The sequence below is a fragment of the Pseudorasbora parva genome, chromosome 13 (genome assembly GCF_024679245.1).
Source record: "Pseudorasbora parva isolate DD20220531a chromosome 13, ASM2467924v1, whole genome shotgun sequence".
Taxonomy (NCBI): Eukaryota; Metazoa; Chordata; class Actinopteri; order Cypriniformes; family Gobionidae; genus Pseudorasbora; species Pseudorasbora parva.
In genome coordinates, this window is record NC_090184.1 from 35,480,870 (window position 1) to 35,503,786 (window position 22,917).

At 38.4% G+C, this 22,917-nt stretch overlaps 2 protein-coding genes across 15 annotated transcripts in view; both read right to left on the reverse strand.

The window, feature by feature from the left end:
• Nucleotides 1–1,380: 1,380 nt before the first annotated feature.
• Nucleotides 1,381–7,378, reverse strand: LOC137038266 (collagen alpha-1(XXV) chain-like). Its single transcript, XM_067412730.1, has 9 exons — nt 7,185–7,378; nt 5,692–5,753; nt 3,744–3,797; nt 3,459–3,578; nt 3,261–3,299; nt 3,112–3,165; nt 2,843–2,896; nt 1,638–1,745; nt 1,381–1,495 (listed from the first exon to the last, which is right to left on the reverse strand). Exons 1-9 carry the CDS (start codon nt 7,330–7,332, stop codon nt 1,409–1,411), a joined length of 726 nt encoding a protein of 241 aa, XP_067268831.1. The 5' UTR covers nt 7,333–7,378; the 3' UTR covers nt 1,381–1,408.
• A 10,194-nt stretch (nt 7,379–17,572) lies between these two features.
• Nucleotides 17,573–22,917, reverse strand: part of LOC137039041 (voltage-dependent R-type calcium channel subunit alpha-1E) — a 185,961-nt gene continuing 180,616 nt past the window's right edge. For 9 of the 14 annotated variants that reach the window (XM_067414188.1, XM_067414189.1, XM_067414181.1 and 6 more), the window contains 4 exons: nt 22,339–22,467; nt 21,479–21,623; nt 21,097–21,272; nt 17,573–20,203 (listed from right to left, as the gene is read on the reverse strand). In XM_067414188.1, coding sequence (XP_067270289.1) covers nt 19,715–20,203; nt 21,097–21,272; nt 21,479–21,623; nt 22,339–22,467 — 939 coding nt within the window. In that variant the 3' untranslated portion in view covers nt 17,573–19,714. The remainder of the gene's footprint in view (nt 20,204–21,096; nt 21,273–21,478; nt 21,624–22,338; nt 22,468–22,917) is intronic. The other 5 variants (XM_067414182.1, XM_067414180.1, XM_067414177.1 and 2 more) reach the window with 3 other exon arrangements.

A 22,917-nucleotide genomic window follows, 5' to 3' on the forward strand; every position in this document is an offset into this window, starting at 1 on the left:
TATGGGCCAGTCAATATTTAGTCTGGCCACAGCTCGCGTTAAAACCTCAACGAGCTCCTCACTCGCAGGGGACTGAAGTGGCGAATCTTCAGTCGCGATGCTCTCAACGTCCACCTCCTCGGAGCTGGATAGTTGGAGCACCGGCGACTCTCTCGGGGGGGAAGAAACCGCCATGCGTGCTTCCATGCCCCGAGAAGAGCCGCTGGATGGAGCAGGTGAGGGCAGAGATAAGGCAGCGCCCGTCTCTAACCCCTCTGCAACATCCAATTGTGATCCCCACGACTGCAGCCTTCGCTCCGCCTCGGCGGAAGCGGGACCAGAGCCGTGGGGAACACGAGCCGAGGCACCCTCCTCGAAGAGTGCCCGGCGGGAGCACAGCGTTCTCAGTGGCATACGCTCACAGTGCTCGCAAGCAGCCCCCTCGAGGGCTGCCTGGGCATGCTGCGCTCCCAAGCAGGCTACACAAAGAGAGTGTGTATCCCCGCTCGTGATGTAGCGTGGGCAGGGATGAACACACCTCTTAAAGCTGCTTTCACTCGCCATTTTACTCTATCTATTTTATTTTCTCTTTGTTTGTTAATATATATTGCAATATTTAACAAAAGGGTGGAAAATCTCTGGATATAGACAGACAAAAACACCAAATAGACAGACAGGTTCACACAGATCGCTTGCTGAAGGCTCAGAAGCTAGTTCCTGTTTGTTTTCACGGACGCTTTATAGCTTCCGGTCGATGACGTCATCACGCCGACGATCGATCTTTTTTCCGATGGAATGGTTCTACAGGCGCTTCACGACGCATTAACGCAGAGGCGTTCTCACAGCGTTTCGACGCAGCTCGAGTTCCCCGAAAGGGAAATATGTTTTCAACATCGAAAACAATAATAAATGTTTGTTGAGCAGCAAATCATCATATTATAATGATTTCTGAAGGATCTTGTGACACTGAAGACTGAAGTAATGATGCTGAAAATTCAGCTTCATAATCACAGGAATATAGTACATTTTAAAATATATTCAAATAGAAAACATTCACAAAATTATATATTTTTTAATCAAATAAATGCAGCCAAAAACATTTTAAAACATTACAATTCGTACTGATCCCAAACTTTTGAACAGCAGTGTTGGCACTCTTATTTTGGTCTTGGATATTTAGATTATGTTAAGCCTAGGCACTTGTATGTGCAGACTTCTGTAGAATGGATTAACATATTCTAAAATGTCTTTAGCAACTGGGAGTACTATTATTGGTAGCTGAAAGCATAATCAAATTAGTTAAAAAATGTGGCACAAAAAGGAGCAGAGTTTGTAGAGTTTAATGCATGATGTAAGTTCCAATTCTGTGGAAAACTGTGTTTCACTGGAGTTCTGCAGACACTGATTCCATGACTGCCTAGCTATGGCATTATCCACAGAAAAAAACCCTGGTGATTCTTACCCACTCACCCAGCTCCCCTTTATTGCCCTTCTCTCCCTCATAACCTTTTGGGCCCTGCAAAAAAAAAAAAAAAAAAACACACACACACAAATATATATGCAATTATAACCGGACGTGTACAATATATCTCACATAAAACATCACTTAAACAACTACATAGATACATGTGGTGTATTTAGATTCCCATAAGTCTTACATCCTCCCCAGGTGGTCCAGGTTGGCCCATCTTCCCATCCTCCCCAGCTGTGCCCTCTGGTCCTGATCTCCCAGGTGGTCCTGGCATTCCAACGGGTCCTCTTCTTCCCTATGGAAGACAAAGCAGGACGTACATAGCATAGCACATGCTTCAGTATTTTATAGACACTGGAGTGTTGTAGTCTATTTGTCAAGTTCCATCAAGATCTCATTTACTTGGAATCTTCCTGCGAATAAATGGTCTCATATAGCCCAACTATGCTAGATAAAGCAATCACATAACAAACTCTTACAAATAAAGGTTCTTAAAGTTTTTTAGGTGTATGGTTCCATGAAGACACTTTAATATCCAAAGAACATTTCCATTGCCCAAAAGTTTCTGTGTAGTGCAAAAAGGTTCTTTAGACTATACAATGGTTAGAAAAAAAGGGTTCTTTAAAGAACCTTTCACAAAATGGTTCTTTGGGGAAGCAAAAATGGTTCTTCTATGGCATCACTGTGAAAAAAAAATGTTGGTTCTTCCTGGCACCTTTATTTTTAAGGGTGCAGGAAGATACAAATACACTCAGATCAGATTTAACATATTTTCGACCCGGGTTAAATTAAACATAGGAGGCATCAGAGCTATCTTGTGCTTTAGCTTGAATGAAAACATTTCACCTGAACCAAAACTGATCTCTAAAGACAGAAAAGAGTGCTGTTTTCTTTCTTATTATTGTATTTCCTGTTCAAACAGGAAGATTTATTTTCTTTTAAAATAGCTAGTGTTTGGTTTAAATCACAAGAATCATGAATAGGATGATTTATAAAACCTGTTAAATATCCTTTCACTTACAAATGCGTAAAAGCCTGTAAATCTGTGAGCATGCATGAGGATGCAGCCAAAAAAGTTGAGATGAATGTCACATTTCCCTTAATGCCAAAGATTAAGCTGCTCTTGTGATCTGAATGGCAACAAGCCTGCATGAGTCTATGCTTTTAAATCAGCTGAAGTCTGAACAATGTGACTCTTGTTGACTTCATGCTTGTCGATGCTCGTTGACCCGTTGAGGTTGTCAAATTCTTTCTAAACCGTCTCGTGTCTCCACGTGGTTTGATCACACTTTTTTGAAACTGCCCACCATGTTTCTCTATGTAACAGTGACCTAGCATTTATCTGTTGCCAGAGACGATTGTGTGATGACGAGTGGAGACAGAGATACCTACGAGTTTCCCTCGCTCTCCCTTCCTTCCCTGTTTGCCTGGAACTCCAGGAGGGCCCTACAAGTAGAGATAAACTGTAAAAAAATGTCCTAATATCACATAAAGAATATCCAGCAGAAGCAGAATATATCTAGAAAAAAATGTGGTCCCATTGAATAAGGATCATCATATTTGGGGGATCATATAGTACATTAATAAGTTACAGGCTGTGAAAATTACATGGACAAAGAAATGGCGATGATATGTAGTCAAATATTATATTTTTAACTTACGGGTGGTCCAGGATCTCCAAGTGGCCCTAAAGGTCCGGGTAATCCCTTCACTCTCTAAAGAAAACAGCGGGGAAAAGGATTTCAATCTGTATTGTGCTCATGCAACTCAAATAGAGCTCTCAGTAGGGTTCAAACGCAGACTACCTTACCGGCCACATTGACACTAGTTTTTTGTAGAATTTCTTGTTCTGCAAGCAAAATGAAATGTCTAAATGAGATGCTCTATCAGTGTTTTCGAAGAACGTAAGAGTGCAGGCAGAATTTGAATTTCAACTGTAAACACAGAATCAGCTATGATCAGACTAAATTGAAAATGATCTAAAATTAGCCAAAATCTTGTTCTGCACCTTGAACGCTTGCCACTCTTCTTCTGATGTGTACCAGACTATGATAGCAGGCATGCCGGGGGGTCCGATCGGTCCTCTGTACCCTGTCCGGCCCGTCCGGCCCATCACTCCTGCATAGCCCTGAGTGACACACGGCAAACACCCATTACAATTCTCATTCGTTTGACTGAAAAAGTAATATGACACGATTTTATTTTACAATAAGATTTATAATAAAAATAAAAATAAAATACAATTACAATTTATGTTATATTATTATAATATTATTATGTCGTAAATACATACTTTGTCTCCTTTTTCACCTGGAGGCCCTGGTAAGCCGTGTGGGCCTGGATACCCCTAAAAAAAGTAATTGTAATAATATAATATAATACCTGTTAACACTTGGTATTAAGATGCATTATGGTCGATCGGATCACAAGTGGACGACGCTAAATACAGGTGTAAACGGGGCCTAAAACGTTTTGAGCTTGTTTAGACCACTTCCAGAGATGGAATTCAACTGGATTGCTTTCACAGTGTGATCAAATGCTTTCGAACAGCCACAAAAGACCGCCTTCTCTCCACCAGTGACATTATGGGAAGTGCGCTAGCTAGTATAGTTCGAAGACAAAAAACTTACCAAGCACAATGTTTTCTCATAACTCCCGATTTCTAACACACACACACACAGCGTTTGCCATAGACTTACGGCTGTCAGAGCAGAAACAATGTCTTTTTCCGTGGTGTTCGGTGGGTTTGTATGTAAAATATTTCATCCATTAGATTTAAAGACTGGAGAAAAAATGTCCCGCCCATAAACCCTCCCTCAAAGAAATCAGGACAGATATGGTCGAAAGTGGACAAAAGAAACACCAACAGTTTTCTGTCTACATGTGATCCAATCTACTCAAATGCATTTTAATACTCAGTGTAAACAGAGCCTGCCTATCTGTCTGTCTGTCCGTCCGTCCGTCCGTCCATCTATCTATCTATATCTATGACATACCCACGTTTCTCTTGATTTCTGGTTTTATTTCGTAGAAACCATGGAAACATCAAAGACACTTTGATATTTTATTATGTTTTTTATTAGACTAATTATCTATCTATCTATCTATCTATCTATCTATCTATCTATCTATCTATCTATCTATCTATCTATCTATCTATCTATCTATCTATCTATCTATCTAGCTAGCTAGCTAGCTAGCTAGCTAGCTAGCATCAATTGGAATGGACTCCAACTGAACTGTCCAAGCACACAATTAAAAAACCTCTAAGCTGAAAATTATTGAAAATTAAAATTTTAAACAATAAATGATCTAGGCAACAGTTAAAGCTTTGATGAGCTTTGTTTTTATAGCTAATTTTGTTATTTACTTCCTCAAAAGACCACAGTACTTTACAGACACACTTCTACCACAGGAGGGTGCAAGTGCTCAACTAATGGCCTCTACTACTCTCTCTCTCTCTCTCTCTCTCTCTCTCTCTCTCTCTCTCTCTCTCTCTCTCTCTCTCTCGGTGTGTAAAGGAGAACATTGCTAAAGTGTTCTAGAATTTACATAACAGAGATACATGAAATAAACAGGTTAACAGTTTAATGTACAAGATATTTACACTAAAATGTTTCAAAAATGTCATGCAGTGTCAGTCTCGCCTTTTCTCTTTCACTCTTTAGCGCTGGCAATGGCATTATTAAATAATTTCTGTAATCCTGTTCCTCTTTTTAAGATAATATTTCTCTCTCAGTGTCATACAATGAGTCAGTTCTTGTTCATAAGCTCCATTCACTGAAGGTAAATGACCCTTCTTCTCCTCTATTCCACACTTAATTGAATAATGCCTCGGCAAACTCAATTTCCTATAAAGGCTAGCAATGGACCTGAGATGACCATGTGGGTGAGAATCACAGTATTAGAGCAAGGAGAAAGGATTTTTGTTCAAAACAACCATAACAGAATACATATTGATATGTATTCAAGGTTCAAATCTCATAGAATCCTTCATATCTGTAAGATTGTAATGATTTTCTTAAACCTTCTATGACATTTCTCGCTCATTTAAAAATAAAAAAGTATATCTGGCAGAGACTTGCAAACACCATTAGCATTTCAGAATAAACCACACTGAACTCTCAATACAAGAAAAGCCTTTCATTTCAATGAGGAAAATGTAATATAAATAATATTATAGAATATAATATAATGAGATATATATAATGAGATATAAGAGAGATAAGTGTGTTTCTTACCCTTGACCCTCTGAAACCCAGTGAGTCTCCTTCTCTGTGTACGTTTCTGTGTACCTGATTGGCTAGGTAGACACACACACAAAAAAAAAAACAATTAGTGAGACTTATTATATTGTTTATCTGCATTTTTTATATATTGTTTATCTGCATTTCTAAAATAGAAATATTTCAGATATAATGAAGAAAAGGTATTTGCAGGAGTCTCTAAATTTTGTATAGGCACAACAAAATTAAGAAATAATAAATCAACAAGTAAAATAAACTATAAAATAAAACAAACAACAAAAATAACAACAACAGTATAATAATAATAATAATAATAATAATAATAATAATAATAATAATAATAATAATAATAACAATAATAATAATAATAATAATAATAATAATAATAATAATAATAATAATAATAGTGCTGTTTTGATATTATTTGTTTTTAATTTATAGAATATCCAAAAACCACTAGAACAATGTTATATATTGTGTTGACTTGTGTACTTACAGTATCCCAAATCTTTCCAAGAATGTTTAAATCCAGAGAAATAAGCAATTTTAAACAGGACACGTCGCCTATCAATGACATACCCACGTTTCTCTTGATTTCTGGTATTAATTTGTAGAAACCATGGAAACATTAAAGACACTTTGATATTTTATGTGTTTTATTAGGCATATAAGCAGCTGTTTAGATAAATTCATAGACAGAAAACGAATCACTGTTATATAGATCAACACAGCTAGTCTTATTTTTTAAATCTCGTTTTCTTGATTTACCGCGCGTACCATGTTTTAACAGGCCCAACAAGTGTCTCATATTAGCTGCTAAGCATGATAACATAACTTTCAACACACTCAAATGTATCTAATTTGATAAACAGCGCTCCGTTTATCCCACATATGCATGAATGGAAGAAGCGAAAGCGGTCGTCTGTGGCATAATAAAAGCTCAGAGAAATCAAGACGTCATCAAGCTACGCCTTTGTTTTGAATAAGCGACATCTAGTGGTGAAAAATTACATATTGTGGCTTTAATTTAATTTAATTACAATATTTAAACAATATAATTACACAATTATTTTGCTCACAGTCTTTACACTTTTTGGGGTAATCAACATAATCAACAAATGGCTTACATATGTATTAATTTGGGGTGAGAAAAATTTTTTTGGCATTGAAAATGTACACACTTCTATGGAAGCCACAGAAGTTCTATTTTCCACCACTAAATAAAAAATGTACTTGTTACTTTTTTCTCCCATTTTTAGGTTATAAAGTCAGACTTCTGAGATATAAACTCACAATTGTGTGATATAAAGTCACAATTCTGAAAAAAGTCAGAAATGTGACGCAAATATCATGCAATGCGAGTTTATATCTCAGAATTGTGATTTTATAACTCGCAATTGTAAGAAAAAAAAGTATTTGAGAAAAAAATTCTGATACATGCACTTCCATAAACTCCAGTTTCCAAAATGACTCTTTTTTTAACTTACAGTGTGTCTCTGTACTTGGCGCAGTGGTGGGACGTCCTGGACAGGCACCAATAGCACCTGAATAACAATCATCAGTCTCTGATTCTCTGTTCACAGGGGCTTTTTGTTCACGCCTAATCTGTGAAGTCCCATTGTTGTCTTTTATCATTTCTTGCTCTCTCTCTCTCAGTGCAGCACTAGCTTCCCCTCTTTCAACCCTGGGACTCCCAGGTTTATGCAAAGGTATTCTCTGAGTAACTGCTACGGGTTGTGTTTTCATTGGTGTCATGGGTTGACTGGTCTCTCTGATTTCTTTATATTTCTCCCATGACTTTACTTTACTGACTGAGGTGTTTATTATGCTGGTCAAGTTTTGAGGTGAACCACATGGCGCTGTGGTTGAATCCTCAATGGATTTTGTCAGTGACGTGTCATTTGCTGAATCTAAAACATCAGTCGTATATGTGGCTGTTGTGGCTGTGTTTATTGAAACAGCTGTACTGTTCTTCAGAGTTGAGACAGATAACTGTGGTATCAGCAAGGTCTCCTTCTTGGTTTGACCTTTGTCCTCTGATTCGGCCTCAGTGCTCATCTCGAAAGACTCTTCAGATTGTGGAATGTAACCACCTGCCGTTGAATTAATATTTCTCACCCTCATGGTCCGAGGTAGAGGCTGGCGTTCAGGTTCAAGCACCCCTGTGGTTTCTGGAGTTGTTTCGATGGGCTGGACTGTGAGAAAGGCCTCCTTCTTGTCTATCCCATTTCCAGATGCCGTCTCTTCCTCAAAACCAGACAATTCATTCCATTCAGATTTTGTTTCATGTGTAGAATCAGCTAGACACCTCAATGTGACCATCTCTAGGTTAGGTGATGTTTCCAAAGATCCACTTGCTAGAGTCTGCGAATCTGAAATTGCCCTTTGTTCACTTAAATCATCAGCTGACAAAGGAAATGACATCATATGTTGGCATTGACGACCGTCCCTTTCTGTGTGAGTCTTCGCTTTTTTATTTTTATCCTCCATTTCCACCATGGCAACAGAGGGAGAACCAGAGATGGCAACATGTGCTTCTTTTCCCACATCTTCTTCCTTGAAATAAGATTGAACAGAAACATACATATTTTAATATAGTTAATGGCTCAGAATATAGATAAAGAACACCAATCCTAAAATCAACTCATGTTTAATATATCGGTTACATCTGTCTGGTTTTTAAATGAAACACTAAGAGATTTCCAGGAAGAGAATCATACACAGAGAAACGCTACATCTCTCGGGTGACAGTATTGTGTACAAAGTAAACAGAATTTTATCAGCTCATAAATGTAGCACAGTGATGTCGACTGATTCCTGGCCCCCTAGATCTCCATAACAGAAAAATGTTTTCTGTCAGCCTGAGACTTATTTGTTTCCTTTTTGGTGAGAAAGGGTCTTAACATTTGCCAAAAATAGAACTTTAAAAAAAAAAAATTTTTTTTTTTTTTAAACAAACAAGCCTGTCCAGCTGAGGTGAGAAAAAGTAACACAAAAGTAATGTAAAGCATTACTTTTAATAAAAAGTAACTAAATAATGAAATTAGTAATTTTGCAATAACACTAATTTTAAATCATTCCCCAACACTGGATATCTTCTTTTAGCCAAAGATTAGCATTTTAAGTAGGCAGATACTGCATGGCAATTGATAAAGACATTTAAAAACACTTAAAACAGCACTGGGTAACTTTTGCTCTCGGGGTCCCCCTACAGTTGGGAAAAAATAATGTCCTCAACTACTGTCGTAAGATCTGTCATCCTACAACAGGGGATGCCATCGCGTGTGCATTTGTTGACATGACAACCCTGATAGCCCTGAACTAGTGATGCGCGGGTCGTCTCATAACCCGCGGACCCCGTATATCTATTTAATGGTCGCGGGTGCGGAGCGGGTTGTAAAAATATATACAGCGACTGGATGCGTGAGACCACACGATTTGCCTGTCCGACGTCCATTTCTTGTCTCCTACCAAGGATATATTGCCAATATACATGCAATACGTTTGGGAGTCTGCACAAGGTGTTTATTTTGAAATTGACAGGGATTTTTGACTTTTATTTTGTATTTCCGGTGCGACTTGGACTCGGTGCGACCAAAAATAGACTAGGCACCTATATTTAGCGGAGCGGCGCGGAGAGCCGCTTCTGGGAAGCTTCTGAAAATCACCGCGTCGCGGCCGGTGTAAACACAAGCATTGACTAGAATTGGAGCGATCAGCTCCGGTAGCCGTGTCGCAGCCGTAATGCGCTGCACACGTGTTCAGTGTAAATGAGGGGTAACAGTTCCCCTGAACACTGCAGGAGGAGTTCACATGCAGCGGTTCTTCTGGCATCGCCTGTGAAATGTCTTCATCCCAGGTACAGTCAGTGGCATATGTTTCAGCATGTCATATGAATATAATTTCATGGGTTTTATTTTTTTCAAACGCCAAATAATCACGATGCTCACGTTTACAAGCCAGTGTCATTATAGTAGTCTATTGGTTACCGTTTTACAGAATCTATATGATACTTCAGTTCAATGTTTGAGTGGTAGGTAATCACCATAACAAGCATGACAGCATCGGTCAGGCACGCCTCCTTCAGCTCACGCCAACGAGCAAACGCTGGTCCAATGTGTAATCCTCGTCCTGCCTTTAATCTAATCACTTTTTCGTTTCCTCTTATTGCTTTTCTCCAACAAAACCTTTTCTTTCTTATTTGTCTGTGCTGCTTCGGACATGACTATATTATTCGACGAACAAAGTTGGGCTCGCACGTCCGAATTTAAGGAAGTGTGGGTGTTGGTGGAAGTGACGTATATGCCGTAAAGCAGTCGAATTTTGTAGTTATTTTTGTTCTCGGGTTACTACCCGAAACCCGAAGTTTAAAAGTACGATTAAAAATGATGCAGACCCCATCAAGCTATGGCAGACGTGTCATTCAACCTATTGTAAGTCAATGTATCATCACAAGAGTCTTGAAAATATATTATGAAGGTTGAAATATTACCTAGTGCTGATTTAAAATGGGACATTTGTAAAGAAATGTTTTATGGAAGAAAAGCTATAAAAATAAATAAAGCATATTTCCCATTTAGGATGTGTCCTCAATGTCTTCATAAACGACTGTGGTCTTTAAATGATTCCTTTAAATTGACTTTTATGAGTCTGCTTTAGATGCACTACCATTCAAATGTTTAAGATTGTTTTAAAAGGAATTCATATTTTTATTCAGCAAGAATGCATTAAATTAATTCACTACAAAAGATTTCCATTTCTAATAAATTATGATCTTTTGAACTTTCTATTCAGCAAAGAATCCTGATAAAATGCAAGTTTTCAACATCATAATAGCAGTAAATCAGCTTATTAGAATGATTTCTGAGTAATTTCTTGTTACATATTCCCGCTTGTTCAGGACACTTTGTCATCACTTTCTTAACGCACAGGACACCCCATCATTTTTCATGTGCAGGGTACTCCAATGCTTTTAGTCATTCGCCTTATGCTTAAGATTAAGACGCATTCTGACCAAGCATCAATATGTGATCAGTTGTGTGAGTAAGAACATGTTACATACACAAAAACTTGGTTTTATATATACTTTGGGATTGTTCATTCTAAAGAAAACGAAGGTAATGTTAGTGGAGAGAAAGGTGATAGGGAAATGAAGATTAATTTTTACCTGTGACTCTTGGAGACAGTGGGATTTGTGATCAGGACAGCTGAGGTCATCTTGAGTGGGGTCACCCATTATTAAGGTCATTTGATGCATGATACTCTGTAAAGGACGACAACCATCTCTAGTCAGATAATGACTTTTGACTGCTGAGAGTAAGTAATAGACATCTAGGAAATACATCTGTTCATCCTTCTTGAAAAACATAAAACAATATTGCTCTTCATAATTTTGTGGAGAAACAATAAAACCTATAAACACCGAAAGCAACAATAGAGCACCTGACATTTCCACCTGACTATAAAACCAATTCAGTGTCCTGGAAATAAAGGAGTTTAAACTTTTATTTGCTGTGCTTGATCATCAATATAGAGTTTAAATATAAATCCTGAGATTATTTTTACAAGACAGCTGGTCATAAACTACCCAAGGCCTAAGCCTAATTGAATACAGCATAAACTATATATATATATATTAGGGGTTGAACGACTTCCATTTTTTAAGTCGACATTTATGTGATGAAAGTCGAGTCGACTAGTCACTGATGACGTCATTAATAAACAAATAAGCCTGAGCCTCGAACATGGGTCTTCTTGTGCACAGCTATGGCATATGACTCAGTGCTGCCCATAAGGTTATTGCTCCTACATAACAGCTTTGGTATCAGTTCTTTTGTCTTATGGTCGTTATATTTCTTACAGATTTCTGCTCGTTCTGAATAAGATACAGATAAGTAGCACAATAAATATTACATATGAATGCATTAGTAAGTGTGAATTAATTCTACCTGCCAGCGTCTCTACTAATAGTGAAGCTGTGAGTTTTAGTTTAACACTGTGAGTAACAGTGTTGATACATTTCTGCGTTACTAAATGGTTTTGTGTGAGGCGCGCGATCTCCGCGTGATGTGGGATCGGCTATGTGTGTGTGTTGCAATGTAGCACACAGTTTAGCGCGATGATTAACTTACCTGTACAATAAGCGTGCATTCGCCCGATCAATTTAGAGCACCCAGATGGTATAATCAAACATGTTGTGGAGAGCTCTTGGAGTATGCATTAATTTGTCATTTTTAACTGTCTGCATGTCAGGAAATTGTTTATCCTGTTGTGCCCTCTATATGCACTCTATATATATATATATATATATGCACATGCCCAAACGAGTTTTTGAAGTGATCAACAAGAACAGTGGGGCTACTGAGTCCTTTTTTTGACAGGTTTAGTACTGTTGTGCGTTTATTTTGGGCTATGGTCTTAAACTTTTGATCAGATGATGAACGGCCTGTTTGAGTTTAAATGCAGTTTTCAATAAATTGCCTACTGTCTATTTTTTGTCTCTTGCTCCTGTTTCTTCCTTTTGCCATTTTGAAGCAGCACTTACAACCCGGTTATGATCCACAAGTGTGAAATGTGTAAAACTTGCAATGCATCCCCTGGTCTTAAGATTTTGTTTAGGAGTGTATATATAGCTCCAATTGCCCCCAAAATAGACCAAAAATAGGGAAGACTGTGAAGTACTGCATTTATTATTTTCCGCTGACCTTTTATTGATTTACCAGCAAAATGTCTCATGGCCTTGTTATGAAAGCCCAGATGTGGAGATTGAATGAATGAATGAATGAGGCATTTATATAGCGCTTTCATATGTACTACTGTACACCCAAAGCGCTTTACACTCATGTCAGGGGTCTCTCCTCAACCACCACCAGTATGGGAATTGTCTGCTAAAACAATCTTAGCCTCATAATAACATAAGTCCAGCCTCAATAAACCCAGTGTTTGTATGGTTTCTCCCAAGTGGCCATTGACCTGAAGGCAATCCTTTGACTGCTTAACAGCCTGTTTGCTTTTCTCACATGGGCTCCAGAGCTCTCTGAACTTGACTTTCATTTCATACAGCCTGTGATGTTGTTCGGTCTGGCTAGTTTGTGTTGCAAGAGAATTAGCTGTTTTGTGCTAGCGCTCCACCCGACATTGAACTTGGGCTGTGTGGTTGCCAGGGGCAACAGTTACACAAGAAAGTGTCAATGTCCTAACAGACTATAGAGAGGGCACTGTATGCGTCTACTGCTTGCTTTATTCTCAGTATATTACCAAAGACACATGACATTCAACTTGTATTTAGTTCTTTGTCTGCTAATCAAACTGGAACAAACAATTTTTTTAATATATATTTTTTCACAAGATTTTAAATATGTGTATTCAATAGTTTGTTAAATACACACTTATTACTGTTTTATGTTTAATAAAGTATCTATCTCTTCAGTTAAAACCAAAAACCCATTATAGTGCCCATTCAAGTTGATTGACATCTGAAAATCTCAAGTTCAGGTCTTGTTTTATGCCTTTGAAAGCAATACAAATATTATAGAATTTCTAACAGATGATGAGTTAATTTAGATACAATACACTTCATATAAAATATGACATTATATTTTCACTTATATCACTTATAAATAGTTATTTTATAAAATTTAAATGAACTGTTTTCTATTTTAATATATTTTTGAATGTAATTTATTCCTGTGACTGCAAAGCTGAATTTTCAGCATCATTACTCCAGTCACATGATCCTTCAGAAATCATTGTAATATGATGATTTGCGTCTCAAGAAACATTTATGGAAACTTATTATAAATGTGTAAACAGTTGTGCTCCCTTACTTATTTTTTCAGGATTTTTTTGGGGCGAAAAGAAAGTTTAAAAGAAGCATTTGAAATAAATTACATTAGCATCCATGTTAAAAAAAATTTTTGGCCATGCTGTCAAACAAAGAAATTGCAAAAACAAGAGAGAACCAACAAAATATTAATTACTGATTTAATTAGTATTTAATCAGTCAAACCCAATATATGCTCTTCCATGTGAGCATTTTGTTTTTGCATATTTTTTTTATTTTTATTTTTTTGGTAAGTGTTTTGTTTTCCCTCATTTTAAAATATTGAAAGAATTAAAATATTTTTCTCATATTTGGTTGTTTCATAAAACTTGTAAGGTCATTACAGACATCACTTTTGTCCACTTCTGTATATGAATAAATTATTAAAAAATATTTTTTTGTGTATAACTAGTGTTAAATTTAGTTTAGTCTAAAAAGAAAGACAAGCAAGAGTGTGATATCCTCTTGGATTTTGAAGTTTAGCTCTGGTTTTGTGAAAGCCTCTTCCTCTCCTCGTCACGAGGGCCTCAGGCCTGGTCTGGGGGCGTTCGAACACACAGTACTAGAACCACATCAAAATACAAATGGAGAGCCGAGACTAAGCACTACGACCAAAGAGCATGATTTTGTGCGCCAATGCAGAAATCCCCAAATGCAAAACTAATACAAACAATAAAAAGATCTGCTAAATGAATACATGTAAATTTAAAAAGCATTTGCTGTGGGTAAGAGGATATGAAGAAACACTTACTATGCAGCAGAGAAGTCTGAGCAGAGTTGCAGAGTCCTGCATGGCTTCAGGGAGGCAGGCCGGTCGGTGAGCGCTTCAGGAGGTATGATCAGTTTTGAACCCCTGGACAGCACTAAAACAGACTTGGACCTGGAGAGCTGCCAGAGATGGGCTGTGGCATATACACTCCCTCCATGGCATGGCTTAATGCGCATACGGAATGTAAATCCCACTACAGCAACCAGAGGAAATGAGTTCAGACCCTAACTATGCCCCTGATGAAGATGGACCATTTAAACAACTCTCAGAAGTAAGGAAGGGTCGTCACAATGTAAACCCTGGGTCCTGAAGCACTACTAGACAGGACAAATGAACTTTTAACAGCTGACATGCAAATCAATAACAGATCAAATGCCACATTCATGAGCATTAGATTGCATATCCTTCATTAAGACATACTGTTCATTTACCAGTGATTTATAATTATGAGTTCTGTTAAATTAACTCATGCTTTTCCACAGGGCACAAGGAATCATATTCACCCCAAGCATGGTCTCTTAACTATAGTTGTTTTTCCTAAGCATATGTGTGCGTGTCTGTTCTGTTCACACTATATGATCCCAGTGAGGAATGTGACAAGTGTCTAACTTACGGTAAAGGGTGTGAGGAATGGCTGTGTGGCCCCTCCCAGTGGCATGATTAGTCTGGAAGACAGTCTCTACTCAGTTTTAATCAGTCAGGTCCTATCCAAATGCGACACCACTGAAAATATGAACACAAACATGCGGTTGAAAACAAAATGTACACCTCCAGAGGTAGCCTGCATTTCCTATTATTATACCCATTCTAGTCAATATAACTGTTGCAAATGTGTCAAATTAACCCCACACTGAGAGGGCTTTCAGTGGAAATATCCTTTTAATGAACACTAGAACGCAAATGTGATTTTAAGTGGTTGTAAAAAAAATACATCACATTAGGGAAAAAAACAGTATTAATTATCTGTTGTTTACACATGTATGCCCACAATGGTACACTTTACTATGTGATAAACTGGTGCTATTATTATGGGATACAGCATTTCAAAACAAAAAATAAACATTTCTTGTCTCAGATGATAATGGACAATAATTATTTATTTTGGTAGTGTGTCTTTATGTCCATCAACATATCCAGGTGGTGAGCTGCACCTGCACTTCTTATACCCCTCTGGATAGAAAATGTTACCTCATCAGATAACCAGGAAAACACAATATACACAACACTCATACACATGCGTGATTCATCAGACCAGGCCACTTTCTTTCAATGCTCCATGGTCCGGTTCTGATGGTCAGGGGTCAGCATGAGCACCCTGACTGCATGGTCAGCAGCTATGCAGCCCCATACGCAGTAAACTGTGATGCACTGTGTTTTCTGACACCTATCATCAGAACCAGCCTTAACTTCTTGAGCAATTTGTGCTACATTAGCTCATTAGCTAGTTTGATTGGACCACACGGGCTAGCCTTCGCTCTCCACATGCATCAATGAGCCTTGGTCGCCCATGGCCCTGTCGCTGGTTCACCACTGTTCCTTCCTTGGACTACTACTGACAGATACTGACTACTGCAGACTGGGAACACCCACAAGAGCTGCAGTTTTGGAGATGCTCTGACCCAGTCGTCTAGCCATCACAATTTGGCCCTTGTCAAATCCTCACGCTTGCCCATTTTTCCTGCTTCTAACACATCAACTTTGAGGACAAAATGTTGACTTTCGGCCTAATGTATCCCACCCACTAACAGGTGCCGTGATGAAGTATAATCATTCACTTCACCTGTCAGTGGTCATTATGTTATGCCTGATTTCTGTATGTATACAGTACTTTTAGACAGAAAACATAAGTATTGCTGCTGTGCGCAACTGATTCTTACAAATAACACACTACCGCTACCTAAATATAGTCACTTCATCAGTTTATGTCAGTACTGAAGATCGCTTTTAGATCTGTGATGAATCAAAGTGCTGCTGTTATATACCCAGAGTGATGCTTTCCCTACCCAACTTCAGCTCACACACTGATGTTAAGTTTACCACAGAACTGAAAAGCATTCAGTAAAAGAAAGCCACTGGGAGGAAAAGTCTAACTTTCATGTCAAATCCAAACAAATACAATTTTCATCTTCAATGCAAAAAAAATGTATAAAAAACATCAAAATGTAATACGTAAATATACTTTTTTTTTTAATATACAATATAATTTAATTCATAGGTCATCTGTAATTACCAACGGCATTTGTTGTAGAAAGACTCGTTACACAAAGTGACTGTGAATCATGTAGTAGCCTTCTTCCAATGCCAATATTTATTGATTTATGACTGCTGTCAAGAAGAAACATTTTTACCATATTGTCCTTTAGTAAAATGTGACACCTCCTATATACAAACAAACAGACATCGGATGTATTAGTTTAGACCAACACAAGAGATTTTATCAGCAGATGGTCTGTCTCGCCTCAGCTCCCTCACATATGCTGACCTGATGTAACAGACAGATTGGCAGCACCTGGAACAGGTTCAGCTCTATATGGCGTTCTTGGCTTCACTCATCCATGAGCATCAAAGGCAGAACGCTTCACCTGCTAGTGAGATATCTGTCTATATGGACTCTTGTCAAATCCTGCTACAATAATTTCATCTGATCTCAGTCTTTCTCCACCCATGAGCAGGGAGGTCAGTTGGGTCAGTAACAGTTTAGACTCAAGGCTATTTTTATGTAATATTGCAGTGGGACAGGATCATCCATCCGTCCGTCCGTCCGTCCGTCCGTCCGTCCCTCCCTCCCTCCCTCCCTCCCTCCCTCCCTCCCTCCCTCCCTCCCTCCCTCCCTCCCTCCATCCATCTATCTATCTATCTATCTATCTATCTATCTATCTATCTATCTATCTATCTATCTATCTATCTATCTTTTTCCTCAGAAATGTTGCTAAAATTATCCTTACAGTCTAAGGCATGTCGTGGGCATCCTCACTTTTTGTTTTTATAGAAAAACAGATGGTTGGGCTTCCAGAAAAGTGGGACAGGCCAAATATAGACAGCAGCAGTAAATCATCATCCACAACACGAACACGCTGCTAAAGCGCAACAGAGAATCTCACAGTTTGAAATAGAGTTTATAAATAAACGTGATACTGCCAATAGAGCCATAAAAAAAGAAATCGTTTTCAACACCCTATGCTAGCACAGAATCAACTCTCCCTACTGACACATAGCACAGCGTCATATACAAACTGTAAAACAAATCACTCAGAACATCAAGTTTTAGGAAGAAGAGACTCTACTGCAATGGGAATCTTTTTTTTATTTCATATAATTCACAAGGCAGCGACCCCCAGCAGGTCATGTAGAACAAGTACCAAATACTCTCTATTCACATTCAGGAACATGTCAAGAAAACAAATTACAACACAACACATGATACATAAATTCTCTTGAGGGGCAACTGATCTTAAAATGTTTTTATTAAGATGCTGGATATACAGAAACTAACCAAAGATGTTTTTTTAAATATAAAAATGCTATGTAATAATCTTTGTTGTGTTTGCTTCTTTGCATTTTTGAGGAGGGACTGAAAAAAGGCAGGCCTGAGGTGGCATGTTGGGTGACCAATACAATTGGTTCCATACTTCCACTACAATACTCTAAAGAATAATAGTACACGTTATGCCCATTTCCTACAGCTACGTTTCAATCGCAACTCACCCATATTTAGGCTAAACGTACATTTTGAATTTCTACAAATGCATTCATAAGAGCGGCATTTCTGCTAGGCCAAGCATGTAAGAGGGAGTTGATGCTTGTCGTCAATTTACACTACAGGACTTGTTCAGTTTCTAATCCAAACTATAAACGGTAATTCACAGTAAACATTACAAATGAACCCAAAGGCAACAAACGCTCATTTGAATTGCTTTCCCATTGTATTAATAGTGCTTGAGGGGTGAATCACACTAAAAGATGTTCAGGTCATATTTTACCCAAAATTTTGTTGTTATATACAACATTATAATTTGCATAGGAAGCAAGGAATCCTATTTTTGTACATTTAAGATTATTTGCATTGACATTTATTTTCATGACGTTTCATTACTGTAATGCATCCAGAGATATTTTGTACATTTATGTAATTGATAATACTATTCTAATAAGATTTTATAACATAAATACTTTGCAACTAAATTAATATTTTTTCGCATTTTGAAGTATTGTTTGCAACCCATTTTACTTTTGTACTATATTGTACAAGTGGAACCTGATATGTTATGCAAAAATTCATAACGGTATTAAAATAGGCGTCATTTAATTAATGCAAAATATAATGGCTTTTTTTCTTCTTCTTGGTTTTGGGGTAAAATACTGACCCCGACAGACTTTGTGAGATTCACCTGAAGAGAGACTTATAAGAGATTTCTTAAGGGCGAAGAAAAATCAGCTGGTTAAGAATGAAATGATAAGTCTAATCAAACATGACATGGGATGTGTAAACCATGTCCATTTCAAATAGTTTGCATTACAAGTATAAAGGACAGGGAATGCTCATTGTGTCACAAAAGATAACATCTTTAAGACAATATAAGTTCTTTACAGAAAACATGGCTTGGAGACTTCTCAGTACATATACCAGATTTGTAATATTTACATATGGTACACGAGTCCTCCATTTAGACTCTATTGTTAAAGGCCAGGATGTCACCTGGATCCACTTGCATTAAACGTCATGCACTTTTCATCAGGTCCTTCAAGTCCCTGTTACCTTCACGGAATGTCAGTCATTATTACGATATGTAGTTAAAGGGGTATTTACCTCTCGCCATAGACAGACTGAACATCACTGCATGCGTTCTGAGTGTGTGTACTGGAACGTATGTGTGTGTACCTGCTAAATGAACCAACGGCACAGGTAGCAGAATTATCAGGATGTCAAACCCCATTTACTCATCTGTTCTCTGCAAATCAGCCTCTAACAATTAAAAAGAAGTGGCATCCATATGCACGTGTCTTTATACCACACTAGGAAAGGACTATGTAAACGCTGTGTCTGCACACACTGTACTTATTCTGCTGATGGGACGTCTCAAAATGTTTAGGCAGGTTTGGAAACCTGAGTGTGTTCCGGGCATGCCCCGAATCTTAATGACGAATTTGGATTCATCTGCATTAGCCTGCGCTTGATCTGCGAGGTGGGTCCAGAGAAATTGTAAGGGCACAAACCGGATCTTTAACGTTGCTAGGACTGCTGATCATTTCAGCATGTTTCCATTTTACCACAAGCAGGTTGTGATCTTCAGATCTTTAGTATGGTTCTTCTCCACATTTACAGATACACAAATAAACACACAGGTCATATTTTTCCTTGGATTGAGGCACAAAGTTCAGAGGCATCAATCCAGCCCGTACGGTGACACAGAATCGTCTACACACCCCTAACACCGGTCATCCTCATCAGTGTCACTGAGAAGCTCACAGCCTGACGTCCCCGACGCGGCTTGTGCTAGTCGTTTACGGAAATGTCCGTTAGGCACCTGCCAGTTGTGACGTAGTTGTGGGGCAGAACTGATGGTGTTGGAGCGGCCCAGGCTGGTTGCAATTGCAGCTTCAAAAGTAAGAGTCTCCTCCACACCACTCGAGTCCGGACTGTTAACGTCCTCCTGCAGTGGCAGGTATGGCTCCGAGATGTATCGGTGAGGGGTGGAGTGGGCCATGGCGGTGCCAGGGCCGGTGCCGGTTGGCTCCTCCCCTTCTTCTGTGGGCTGGGCCTTTGACCGTGCCTCCCCCGGCGCAGTATGGGCACGGCACACTAAAGGAGAGTAGGAGATGTGGGGCCGAGGACGAGAAGGTGTCTGTGGGAGTTGGCGGCGCCCTCGAGGCGTCCCTGAATCAGTGGTGGGAACTGGGCTGCTTGAACTATTCACCTATTGGATTGTAGGTAAATTAAGAGACAGAAAGAAAAATAAACAAATGAGGTGGAGAAGGAAATAAATAAATGCATAATTAGAAAGTCTGTCCTTCAATGTACACTGCCATTCAATAGTTTGGTAAGATTTTACCAAATTAAATGTTTTTAAAAGTCCCTTATGCAACAATACAGTTAGTCTACTGTTCAATAAATACCTCGGTTTTAACCACAATTTTGGTTCGGTTCGGTTTTTGCTTCTTAGTAATACTTTTTCTTTATTTTACTTAAAATACTTGAAAAACCTTACTTAAACTTAATTTTACTTTAAAAAAAACCCTTGTACGCATTCCTAGTTTATTGTATAATATAAAATAAATATATATATAAAGATTTACAGTGGCAGCTCAGAGCTGTACATAGCATTTAAGTAAGAAATTGAATGAATAAATGTAAGCTAAAATTAAAACTACATCGTCTTCAATATACAATATAAATTGTTTAAAAGCTACTGCATTATTACTTTATTAAAGAGTAGTGAGTGTTTCTCTCTTTTAACATAATTTTAGAACAGAGTCGAAATAAACTGAGAGAAATATTTAAAACGGAGAGAACGCAATTCACAAGCACGTATTTAACCGTTAATGCCGTACAGAACGGTTCAATATTATATTGAGAATTGTGGCATCCCTATGAAATACTATTACAATTTAAAATAACTGCTTTCTTATTTTTATTTTCAGCATCATTACTCCAGTCTTTAGTGTCACAAGCTCTTTTTCTGCTTAATATTTTTGTGAAAACATATTCATTTCTTTAAAAACAACAACAACAACAACAACCCTAGACTTACTTTAGAAAACAGTACATATTCTGCCAGGCAAAAGGCTGTGCACGTGTTTGTGTCCTCACCTGTCTGAGAGTTGTGTGCTTCCTGCCCTCACTGGGTGACCGAGAGTGGCGTCTCTCCTGGGACTGACTCCTTTCCTCTGAGTTGCAGCGAGACACGTCGGGAGACAGCAGGTGTCTTCGCTCTTTAGACCGTCCTCTTTCCTTGTCCACTGGCTCCCGCAGGTTTGACCTGACAGCTTCACATGCACAAGCACAAATATAATCATAGGTTGGACAAGTGCAGACACAAAACACACACATAAATGTGGTCGTGACCTGGGCATCCTCACAGAGTACACAAGTCCGATATCATAGAAAGATTTGTATCATTACGTTCTTTCAATTTTAGCATCGATGCGGTACCTTAGTACCAGCGCTTTTGACAGTCCTACTGCACACTGACCTCTGAAGCTTCTTTGCCTGGGTCTCTCCAGTCGGTCGGGGCTCACCCTCTCCAGAGAGAACTCTTCCTGCCAGTCCCCATTCACACACTGATCACCAATCGTGGAGAATGAACGCTTCATCAGTTTGCTCTCTGAAGATACCTGCTGTACGCGCGTGAAACACAGTAATGACAACACAAACCACAAGTGCACACGCGCGTCAACAAACGTCCAAACACAGACACAGAAAACGAAACAAATGCATGTTGTTGTAATATTTACGCACTCTCTCTCTTTGAAACCGTACATAGTGACATAACACTAAACAATGTAAATGAAATGAGTTTCTAACCAAGGCAACCAAGACCTCCTAACATACCCTGCAGGAAAAAACAGGTTGGTCTAGCTGGTTAATTTGGTTTGTTTCTGGTAACTGGTTACACCAGTTTCCCACTAAAGTAATCCACCAGTTCTAACCAGGTTGACCTTGAGCACACCACTTAATCAACCGTCTAAAATATTTTACCATATTTAAATCATATATTACATTAACACATTACTTTAAACATTTATATTATTTCCATAACATTATAGAACTTACTATCTAAATAAATGATTTAAATACAGTATATTTAAATATACCAATATTAAAATTTGAATTTTTTACTGTAATTAATACATAAACGTTACCAAACCAAATCAGAATTTATTGATTTTCCAGCAGGGTAAGCCATTACAGTCCCATCTTATCACAAACTACACCTTTCTACCCACTTTTTCCATTTCCTCTTTGGGACCAAAGGCAACACTGATGCTAACCACAGAGCAGATTTACAGAAAGCAGCTAGTTATCGCTAGGCTAGGCTAACACAGGTAGTACCTGTGGCTCTACCGCCAGGCGAGGCATGGAAGAGGCTCGGATAGAGACGCCTCTCCATGGCACTTGCAGAGGATCGGCCTGCATGCTACTGGGGCACATCACACTGCTAAATTCTTTGTGCTCTGGCACCTACGCAGTTAGAGAGAGAAAAAACGGGGAGGAGGAGGAAGAGACATTCAATCCTTACTAAAAAAAACACTTAGCAGCTCTAGATATCATTGCACCAAATGTCCATTCGTGTCTCACCATCAGAAGTGGACATAGAATAGAAATGCAGGATTACAAACTAATATAATAATCTGGCTAATATTATACTCTTTTAGGAGCAAGTGCTCATTTAAAGATGAGAAAAGATATGTTTATATCCAAAAAGATGGAGTAGAGGAAAAGTAAAGTGGCAAGAGTGAAGTGCACACAAAGAGCAATTACGCATAAGCAACTCATAGGGGGTGTAGAGAGTTTCAAAGCAGAAGCCACACATATTGGGCGTACACACAAGCACTCTTGCACAAAAGAGTTTCAAACATAAACCAACTTAAAATCCCTTAAGACATCTAGCATTATATCACAGTTCATGGA

Coding starts and splice junctions, on each gene's coding strand:
- LOC137038266 (XM_067412730.1), bottom strand. CDS start 7,332: ATGATAAAAGACAACAATGGGACTTCACAGATTAGGCGTGAACAAAAA. Junction 3,798..5,691: donor TGGGTTTCAGAGGGTCAAGG/GTAAGAAACACA, acceptor TACTTTTTTTAG/GGGTATCCAGGCCCACACGG. Junction 2,897..3,111: donor TTGGAGATCCTGGACCACCC/GTAAGTTAAAAA, acceptor CTCTACTTGTAG/GGCCCTCCTGGAGTTCCAGG.